This window comes from Hakea prostrata, chromosome 4 (genome assembly GCF_041222555.1).
Source record: "Hakea prostrata isolate BN-2017 chromosome 4, UWA_Hpros_2, whole genome shotgun sequence".
Taxonomy (NCBI): domain Eukaryota; kingdom Viridiplantae; phylum Streptophyta; class Magnoliopsida; order Proteales; family Proteaceae; genus Hakea; species Hakea prostrata.
Window position 1 is genome coordinate 38,265,761 of NC_142603.1, and position 11,174 is coordinate 38,276,934.

The following is an 11,174-nucleotide window of genomic DNA, read 5'->3' on the forward strand; positions in this document are numbered from 1 at the left end:
AATTGACCCCGTTGAGCCTTAATTTATTAAAGAGGTCCAATAAATAGCACCACCCAAACAACCCCTAACTACCAACCCCACCAGAAAATTGATTGTAAATTAATAATTCTCTAAATGTCAAATGTGAGTCTTCTTGCTCAATCTCGTGGACTCCCTTCTTCCTACATGATGGCCAGTAGCTTACCACGTCAGCACCAATGCGACAATGCACTCCTGGCAATAGCCCGACAACTCGTTCACCCCTACAATCTTATGACCAAGAAATTTCCACGTCATCGTCATTTAACTTCTCTGCCACTTTCCAATATTTCCCTTTCTTCTTCCGTTGGCTTCTACAAAATCCAAACAACATGACCGTTCTTCTCTCTCTCTATTTCCCGTTAAGAAATCTTCCAATCCCTCTAAACTCCACCTCGAAACTCTTATTGTCTACCCAAATTCGCCTCACTTGTCACTTCAAAATCATGAATTCCAATACTAGATCAAAACCAATGTCGGTTTCAACCCCAACCTTTCAGGTTCCAGGTCTAAATTCCAATGAAATGGATCGAGTAGCAGATGAAACATTCCAAAGATACTCGTTGTCAAACATTCGAAGAAATGGTGTTGGGGTTGCCATTGTTTGGTTTAGAAATGATTTGAGGGTTTTGGATAATGAGGCTCTGTATCAGGCTTGGATTTCATCTGAGGCTGTGTTACCTGTGTTCTGCATTGATCCTAGGCTTTTTGGCACAACCCATTACTTCAAATTCCCTAAAACTGGAGGTATTTGCTTTCACTTCCATGACTTCATTGGCTGCCTTACAAGAATTAGTGAAATGTAAATTTTCTTTTCTGGTAAGGAATACTTTTAAGTAGTATGGAGCAAAGGCTTCCGGTGAGTATGTGTAGTGTGTTCGAGAATTCAGGACATGGAAGCTGGGTATGTAATTTGCACAACTCATTGAAGCTGCTTCATCTACTTGTGGTTTTGGATTTGCATGCCTAGTAGATTGATTCAGTAGTTTTAGTATGTAGCAATGTAGTATCCTATCTGTGTTTTAGGTAATGACATCTAAAAAACTGCAGGCTGAATATTCATTGCTCACGAAGGCCTTGTGGAGACCTAATAGTAGTCAAGTTCTTGGCTGTTCTGATCCTAAGTAGTTATGTGAACTGCTAGGGTGGGAATGATTTATGATAGAAATCACTTCGGGAAATTTTCTTTAATGCGTTAATGTTTTAAGGCTCAGTACCCACTCAAGTTCTTATCGAAATGACAGGTTGATGCAGAACTGAAGTGCCTAGTGTTTGAATTGCATTTTCTGCTGCTTTGCTTGCACATTTGATGTCCACATCAAATGTTCAAGCTAGAAATGAATAAATAGTGTATCCGGTGATCTGCTTTTTGTTCTTTGTACACACTCAATTCCAAGTTGTCATTCTACCATTGTTTGGTTTTTCACTTAGTAAAACTCATCAAGTCATCTGAATCCTGATTCGATTTTTCATGTCTTCAAACATTTATCATTATAGTCCACATTTTGTTATAAGATTTTTCTGAGCCTCCCTTTCTGGTTCACAAAGATGATTTTTATATTTTATATTTTATAAGAAGTTCCTTAAACTGAAAGCATCTTAATTGGTTTCCAAATTTGAAGTAGTTTGGTTGAAGTAGTTTAGTTGAAGTTCATTGGATCATCTATCAGCTTCATATGAATGCAGTTACCACAGCATTCTTTCTTCATACATGCCCGTGTTATAAACTATCCAATTTTCATGGCAGCTTTACGAGCAAAATTTTTGATCGAGTGCTTGGCTGACTTGAAGAAGAATTTGATGAAAATGGGTCTGAACCTGATCATACAACATGGGAAACCTGAGGACATTCTCCCTACACTCACAAAAGCTTTCAAAGCACACACAGTTAGGAATTCTGTGCCTTTGTTTGAGCTAGATTTTTTTGTATTCCAATTTTGTTTATGCCTGGCCATGTCTTCCGCTGTCTTTTATAATCAGCTGCTGTCATTAATTTGTTGAGTGACTGTGTTTATTGGGTACCATGTTTTCAGGTCTATGCCCAGAAAGAAACATGCAGTGATGAGGTTGAAGTGGAGAAACTTATTGGTAAAGCTCTTAGGATGGTGGTTAAAACGCAAGATGGGTCCTCTGGTCATAATCATGCAAATCCAAAGCTACAACTTATCTGGGGGCGTTCTATGTACCACATTGATGATCTCCCTTCTAATCCAGGCAGTTTGCCAGATGTGTACACCCAGTTCCGGAAGGTGAAACTTGAATTATCCTCGTTTATCACAGCTGCTTTTGGGCTATAAATGCAGATACACCCAAGTGGTGGAAAAATACTAATGGGATGAGCTTTTTATATGAACTGTAGTCTGTCGAATCCAAATGCAGAGTACGGAGTTGCTTTAAGCTTCCAACATCTCTTGGACCACTTCCTAGCAGAAGCCTGGATGATGTTGGAGGATGGGGATGTGTTCCTTCACTTGATCAGCTTGGACTTTGCCAGGAAAAGGCAGGTCATTGTGTTTATTTGTTCACAATTATAATGACTTCACTGTTCTTAATGACTTCGTTGTTATTTCTTTTGTTTTCTTTTTGCCATATAGGGTGATAAAGGAATGATATTTGTTGGCGGTGAAAGTGCAGCATTGAGCAGAGTGCATGAGTATTTCTGGAAGAAGGCAAGGACACCTTTCTCTACTGTACTGGTTTTCTCTTTATTTTAATTATGTTAGAGAACAAAAGCGGCTGAACCAACATGAGAACTTAAGACAATAGTAAGGAAAAACTTAAGCCTCCCACATATCAAAGAGCCAAAAAATATGTAGATTGTAGCAACAGCACCATATTGGAATTGAATGAACTGGGTAAAGTTTGGTCAAAGATCCCATGCACTTGACATGGTGCACCACTTTACTGCGCCACAAATTGTCTGGCAGTACTTAACTCATATTAGAGTACATATACTAGCCCAAGAGGTCTGGCCTTGGTGCAGTGGTATGGTTGCTCCACTGTATCAAAATGGTCATGGGTTAGAGTCTGGAAACAGGCTCTCTGCAAAAGCTGGGTAAGGCTGTGTACCTTAAGATACTTCCTGTACCCTGCAGCAACCAGAGCCTGGTGTACTGTGTACTCCTTTATACTAGCCTTAGAGTCAAGATTGGATTCTTAAGAAAAACTAGCATTTCTTTGTTAAAGATTAACACACATGAAAATCCTATTCTGTTGGATAAGAATTGTTACATCTTGTTGTGGCGAGATCTTGTGCTGGCTTACATTTGCAATTGATCCAATCTGTGGTCCTGCACAGAAGACCTGAACAGATAAAGGAGAGCGCGCTGAACCGGCAAAAATAATCTGATAACTTAAATTAGACATCTAACAACAGATAATTCTAAATTAGACATCTAACAACAGATAATTCTAAATTAGACATCTAACAACAGATAATTCTCTAGACTGGGATCTTTGAGAATTGAAAAGATCAATCATTTTACCTGGATTAGGTTTTATAGTTCATAGATTAGAGTTGGCAGATCTGTATAATGCAGTTCTTTTAGTAGACTGTTGCCCTGAATCTCTGAATGTAGAATGGATCCTCAGGAGGGACACCTGTAGCTGGGAAGATTATGCTGGGACTCTGATCTTTGTTCAAGAATGCTCCTCTAGGATTACTTAATCACTTAAGCGTTCTGGTAAACAAATTTGTCCTTAGTTTTGTTACTTGCAGGCACAATAATAGGTTGGCCACTTGGCTCAAATGACCATTTAGTAAATTTTGTCAGACAAATGGCTGGTTAAGCTGGTCCGGCAAAAGGTTCAGTTTGACCTGGTTGTCTCTGATAGCTGACTGGCTAACTGTCAGATTGGCTCTGACCAACATTGAGAACTATGTCAATGTGCACTCCTATCTCCTCAATAATTGCCAAGAATGATATATCCTATCAGTTCGGAAGGTTTTAATCTGTCATGTCATAATTACATAGTTCAGTATGAATATCAAGCACTACATTTCAGATACAGGGATTGATTTCACCAAGAATGCCAATTTTGGGTGTACGATATGTTCGGTTTGACCAGTGGGTGCCAGATGTCACGATGCTACTGTCTAGTAATATTTTTGTACATCACGTACCAACCTAAATTAGTTTTAATATGGGTCTGTCAACTTAAACAAACTAGGATTAGTTTCCTGTTCATGGTTCTTAGAGCAACATAAACGTAGGAGATATGAGGAATGCTGTGAAAAGTGATGATATAATGCTCACTAGCTACAGTGGCTCTATCAAGTTAATACTTTATAAACAGTAATATCTTAGCTTTCAGGTTTTCCATGATATAAGATCTCCTTGCATGGAAGGTGATTTATTCTGATCCTAATTAGAATGTGTGGATCAGATTAGCTATGATCACCCAATTGGGTCCCCCCCCACCTCTGGAAAAAAAAAAGTTCTAACTGTTGGAGTTATCTCTGAGGTGAAAATCTTGAAATTATAAATTTCTACCTGAAAAACATGGTGATTTCACAGTTTTGATTCAGTTGTGATTATGCCATCGATGGATATCATATTTTATTTCATGTTTCTACTTTTGTAGTTACTAATTTGGGAGTTGATTACAACAAAAAGTCAGCCTTATCCCAACTGAATGGAGTCTGCTACATGGATCCTTGCCTCCAGTCAACTCCTTTTTATGGTTATACTTTGATACGAGGCCTAAGCTATGCATGTCTTTCTTCATTACTACTCATAAGGTCATTTAAGGTCTGCCCTGGCTCTTTTAGTTCTTTCAATCTCAACCAGTCGCTTTTACATTGGAGCATCCAAAGGCCTGCATTGAACATGGGCATCCCACCTGTTCTATTTTGAATACTCCTACCTGTATCCTTCCTTGTTTTACCACTCATCGATACATTCTCATCTTTATTACCCTAAATTTGTCTATATGATGCCTCTTAACTGCCAAACTTTTTGCACCATACATCATGGCTAATCATATTACTATTTACAATATTAAGTTTCTAATTTTAGAAGTAGCTACTTCTGTCGCTGGATTTTATTTTGGAACTCTCTTCAATTCAAGTAAGGTTTCATCTGTTGGAATCTATAAGTCATTGTATATTTGATATTAGACATTAAATATTTTGGTAAAATTTTCTCTTTGCACCTTTATTGATCTCAATTCAAATCATTTTGAAATATTCCTTTGTATTATTAATCTCTTAAACTTTAATAAAACTTTCCTTGTAGAAGAAGGAGGTTTCACATTGGAAATTTACTTGCTTAAAATTTTGTGACAATATTCATTATAAACAACTATATGGCTGTTTGTGTTATAGCTTTAAAAGCTGTTAACAACAGTAGTTCCTATGTTGATGTTTTCTGTTGTAGAGAGCAAATTAATGTTTTCCGCTCTTTATTTTACAAGATTGATGTTTTCTGTCTTCACGTTTTTATCATTTGTAATCAGTTTCTCTATGTCAGTTGAACGATATGGTTTTCAGCAGAAAATAATTGAACTATATGGTTATTCTATTCAACACTGTCTTAGGATTTGTTAAGGGTCTACAAGCAGACAAGAAATGGAATGTTAGGACCTGACTACTCAACAAAATTTTCCCCCTGGCTTGCTTTCGGATGTCTCTCTCCTCGATTTATATATGAAGAGGTTAGAGTCTCATCCTTCCTCCTTGGTAATTAAGTGTGTTATGCACTTGAGCTAAATCATTGAAATGGCTTAATTTTATTTTTCATAGGTAAAAAGATATGAAAAATTGAGACAAGCAAATGATTCAACATACTGGTACTTCTTTGATGCTCATTTTATTACATTTTTTGCTGCATATACTTTGTACCCAATCATGCCTCCCCTGTGCTAAAGCTGTCTTAGTTTCAATTTTGTTGATTCAGTTATTGTTCTTTCAGGGTTCTGTTTGAATTGATCTGGAGAGATTATTTCATATTCCTATCCATGAAATATGGAAATTCAATATTCCATTTAGGTAACAGATGAAAAGTTGCTTCTTAGTTGTCAACATCTAGTATGATTTGTTGCCTGTGGTTTTGTGTCTATGATTTCAAGGACAAAGAAATTAGATTCTTAAGGTAAATGCTTTCTCAATTCTATCACATTTTTATGTTTAAATATATATCTTCAGGAGGGCCAAGAAATGTGAAGTCTAAGTGGAGCCAAGATCAGATCTTGTTCAACTCTTGGAGAGAAGGTCGTACAGGGTATAATTCTTCATTAGCTGCAAATGGACAGCTATCTGAAGTATCTATTTGTTTTTTCATTCCAAGAACTGAATTACTTCTGAACTTTTCGTTGTAGATATCCTTTAATAGATGCAAATATGAAAGAACTGTCCACCACTGGTTTTATGTCAAACAGAGGACGCCAGGTAAATCTGTATGGATGTATTCTTCTTTTTCTAAGGAAAAAAAAAACTCAATAAATGGGTACAGGAACACATAGAACTGTTCCCAGAACGATAGAAAGTCACAGTTTTATTCTGAAGTAATTCAGGTAGCTCAATATTTCTCAAAAGAATTTCTAAACAACGTGACAGTTTATTAACTTTTTATCTTGTTCTCTTTAACTTTGGGCCAACAGAAGTTTACTGAGAAAAAAATTCTTAACATGACATCAATCTATCCCCAAATTTTGCAGATTGTATGTTCATTTCTTGTTCGAGATATGGGCATCGACTGGCGTATGGGAGCAGAATGGTTTGAGACCTGCCTTTTAGATTACGACCCCTGTTCAAATTATGGAAACTGGACTTATGGTGCAGGTTATAATTCTAAATATCATAATATCTCCATCTGTTGATATGCTCAAATTTGCTGCATGACTTCATTACCAATGTTGCATCACTTTTACGTAGTTTCTTGCCACAAGTTGCTGAATGATAGATCCATATTGGTGGCAAAGAGTAAATCCCAACTATCCTATAAATTTGACAATTTGAAATAGTATAGGGATAACTCAGACAAAATCAAGTGAAAAACATGGGGCAGTGGTTCCAGATTTGATGTTAAAGAGCACCTGAAAGAAGCTACTGCCAGTCATTGTCATGTCATCTACCTTCTAAGCTGTGAGCTAACGTTAATTTGCAGTTCCTTGCTGTAACTGACCTTATAGGCCATCAGAACTTCTAAGTTGATCGTGCAGATCATTATAAGAATTTCTGAAGCAACCGAACACGTCAAAATTCTCTTGCAGAAACATTGCTAAGAGACTGAAGGGGTAGTAGTGTGTTCAAATTTTACCTTGTTTTGTACTATACCAAATATTCTCAAACCAGACTGAGTCATAAGAATTGTAACTCTAGACTTGTGTACATGATTTCCGCTATGATTTCTTCTTTTTTCATACCAAATTCCTTCTCCCACCAAAAAAAAGAAAAAGAAAAACTCCTTATATTTTTCCTGCTTTGAGTAAGTAGGTGTCAGAGTTAGTTATAAATATATACATTCCGATTATTTCTTTGTTCCTATTTCTGCACTTCTAATCCTTTATTCTCTTAGCTGTTGGATATCATAGTTAAATAAGCCAGCATTGTCTAATGATTTCCTTTCTTCAATAGGTGTAGGAAATGACCCAAGAGAGGATCGGTACTTCAGTATTCCAAAGCAAGTAAGTACTCCTGGTATCGAAAGTTTTAGTCAATAGCACAGTTTTAGTCTGTGAATAGTAGACCTAGATCATATCGGGGTGAATTACGTGGAACTTTTTGAGCATTGTTTGAACTGCTAGTTTGCTCTGTTTTCAATCACTTCAAATCATTTTATCTTCGGATTTAATTTGGTTCTTTATTTCTTGTCAAGTGGAAATTCTTGGAAACTCTGATTGTATCCTTTTTCAGGCACAAACTTATGATCCTGATGGAGAGTATGTTGCTTACTGGTTGCCTCAGTTACTAGCCCTTCCGAAAGAGAAACGACATTTCCCCAGTAAAGAATATATCAATCAAATTGTACCTCTAAAATTTGGAAACACCGCCAGTAGGCAAGGTCGCTACCATCCTCGGATGGAGAGACAGAAGGGAAGAGTATAACAGATGCAATCCATTTCACATTGGATTAAGATGGCTAAGCATATGAGGTTGGTGTAAGGTTCTAGTGAGTTAATAAAATGTTTGCAGTTTCCAGTTTTGAACTATGGTTGCCTCAAAGTTCTTTTTATTAGTGGCTGCAGGTTGCAGTCAGCATTCAAAAAGTTCTGATTGGAAGAATTTTTAATCCAAACTTTGCTTCTGCCTTGAATAATATATCAAATTGGTAATAATGAAAATCAGAAAATTAATAGTGGGGAAACAGAAATCAAAGATAAACAATACAACAACAAAAAATACTCATTGTGGATGGGGCATTGTTAGGGATTTGGGTAAACTCCTCTATTCATATCTTGGGCAGCTAGTTTTGGAGAATCAAAATTAGATTAGGTTTAGCAACCTCATGGAGTATCTTGGTCTGATCTTGCCAACTGAAGTAACAACTACTAGTAGAAACAAAGAATGATCACTGAAAAAGTGGTTTCCCAAATTGATTGCTTGGCAAAATAGTAACATAAATTTTGTCCATCATAGAAGAATAGAAAAAGTCAGTTTTCAAGTCCAAAGGCCTAACTGCCTAAGTATGCTTATTCAATCACAGAATAATAATACATTGTAAGAGGTTTCAACACAAGAACCACAAAAGTCATAACAAGGGTTAGTTGGACTCCACTCAAAGGAATACCCTTGATCAATCATTTTGCCTTGTAGGACACTTCCTTGTTGCCAGGCCCTCTTACAACATAGTTCAAGGCTCACTTCAGAAGCAATGGAAAGCTGATGGCACCCTACAAATTTATGTCCTGAACAATGGAGTCTTCGTCTTCAAGTTCGTCGATGAAACCATAAAAACTAGAGCCCTTGAAGTTGGGGGGCTGGCTGATCAGAATAAAGATGATCTTATGACAATGGGAAACCCATCTACAGCTTTGAAAGGTAGAATTAAGCCCTCTACCTCTGTGGATCACCCTCCCCGGGCTCCCGTTCCTGTTCTCAAATCAACACTGCCTTAGCATGATTGGATCTGTCATTGGCAAACCTCTCTGCATGGATGCTTGCTTCGGCAAAATGGGCTGATTATCCTATGCACGCAAGCGTGTTGAGGTTTTTTCTAGTTCACCTCCCCTTCTAATCTACATTGCCGAAGAAGATGGGCCAAGCTTCAATCAACCCCAAAACTATGATAGCCTTCCTCTCCATTATATCTATTGCAAAACCTTTGGTCATTCTTTGAATAGTTGTTCCACAAAACCTGCTAACTGTTAAATGGGGGCATGTATTATCATGGACTACATGCCTTTCAATTTATTTGAGTGATTATGATGCATCTTTATTCACTCAATTGATATTCTACATTCATGCCGAAATGACAAAGAATCAAGGCCAAGAAGAAGAATGGATTGAAAATGAAGAACTCTATTTCTTAAAAGTTTTTTAAAAACCAACAATATTTAGTTGTCTCAAAAAGACGCACAAAACATGATTTTATAGTGCCAAAACCCTATAACGAAAAGAAAAAAAGAAAATTATGAAAATGTCACTGAAAATAGTAAGATTTCCAAAATACCTTCAAAATGATTCCAAAACCCAAAACAACACCGTTTGTTGTCGCAAAGCAGTGTGTCGTTCTCTCAAGCTCATTTCGGATCAACATGACGAATTTCATCCCATGCCAAGTCCAGGTCCCTAGGTTACCCCATGTGTCACCCCATATGCATCATACATCTTAGAGGATCTAAATATTGTATTGCATTTGCATCTTCTTTTACCAAGCTTGGGTCAGAAAAACTTGTCCCTCGAGGAAAATTTCTTTTTAGATTGTGTGTGTACTGATTGTGCTTTTGGATGTTAGATTGTGCTTTTGGAGGCTAGAGATTTAGTGATTAGACATTTTAAATGTTTGTTCATTCAGCTTTAATTCCAATGCAATGATACAAGTCTTGCATCTTCTTTTACCAAGCTTGTGTTAGAAAAACTTGTCCCTCAAGGAATATTTCTTTTTAGATTGTGTGTATTGATTGTGCTTTTGGAGCTGAGAGATTTAGTGATTAGACATTGTAGATGTTTGTTCATTCAACTTTAATTTTAATGCAATGATACAATTAGGGCTGCAACAGGGTCGGGCAGGGCTAGGCTTTTGCAATCCCAAGCCCAACCTTATATATTCTTTGAGCCCATTTTCGCCTGACCCTAGTTCAGGGCCAAGAATTATTGTCCTTAGCCCTAAGCCCTACAGGGCCAAGCTAAGCCCATTCCTGCCTTGATTGGCCATGTCCCTAGCCCTGACCCTGATTGGCCTTATCGCTAGCCTTAATTGTTCATATCCTTGAACCTAAAATATCAAATGTAAATTCATTAAAAAAAAAAAAACCATAAAAGTATCACAAGTAAACTAAAAATAAAATTCATAGAAATATAAGATGATTCAAGTTCCTACAAAATGATAAAATAGTCACTAAGTTGATAGTGTTGCTTTAAACATAAATAAATTCACACTCCATAATTCTATATTGAGCTCTGAAAGTCTCACATTGCTTTTGTGATGGGAATTGAAAACCTTACACAGATTTTTTAATTTTCAGTCAATAATAAATAAAAGAAATCATCGAAAAGTATTAGTGTTACTATTAAAATGAAGAAATTTTTTATTACATCCTTACTATAATCTTCACCTTTATGAAAAATAGGAAATTATGCAATATCATGCTTCAATTCAAACTTGTAACCAAGGTTTAAAGTATCGGTATCGAGTATCGTATCGGTCAGATGATTTTAAGAGACGTATTGTCCTGTATCGAGTATTGTATCCCTCTGCCTAATGTATTTTAATGTAATTCAATGGAGACACGTATCGAGATGTATTGTATCGGTTGGATCAAATATGGATACGTATCGGCTAGTATCGTATGGTATCGTGGGATACTTTAAACCTTGTTTGTAACTACGTTGTTTTCATTGAAATCTAAAGATATTAACAATGTAAAAATGTTAATTAGTAAATAATTCAATTTATAATGCATAATATGTATAAGTAGAGTAATTCAATAAATTAAAAATTCATTACCTGGTATAATCTTTTCAAGGTCATTTAGGTTTTCTTCAATATTGCAAG

The 11,174-nt window shown here is 36.5% G+C and overlaps 1 protein-coding gene across 1 annotated transcript; it reads left to right on the forward strand.

Annotated features, from left to right (window-relative positions):
- The first annotated feature begins 350 nt into the window (after window positions 1-350).
- Window positions 351-9,641, forward strand: CRY3 (cryptochrome 3). Its single transcript, XM_089152946.1, has 13 exons — window positions 351-765; window positions 1,766-1,905; window positions 2,052-2,267; window positions 2,378-2,518; window positions 2,613-2,687; window positions 5,557-5,673; window positions 5,762-5,808; window positions 5,931-6,007; window positions 6,164-6,239; window positions 6,337-6,406; window positions 6,676-6,799; window positions 7,595-7,644; window positions 7,874-9,641. Exons 1-13 carry the CDS (start codon window positions 351-353, stop codon window positions 8,063-8,065), a joined length of 1,740 nt encoding a protein of 579 aa, XP_089009072.1. The 3' UTR covers window positions 8,066-9,641.
- The last annotated feature ends 1,533 nt before the right edge of the window (window positions 9,642-11,174 follow it).

Coding starts and splice junctions, on each gene's coding strand:
- CRY3 (XM_089152946.1), top strand. CDS start 351: ATGACCGTTCTTCTCTCTCTCTATTTCCCGTTAAGAAATCTTCCAATC. Junction 5,809..5,930: donor GCAAATGATTCAACATACTG/GTACTTCTTTGA, acceptor TTGTTCTTTCAG/GGTTCTGTTTGAATTGATCT. Junction 6,407..6,675: donor TGTCAAACAGAGGACGCCAG/GTAAATCTGTAT, acceptor CAAATTTTGCAG/ATTGTATGTTCATTTCTTGT.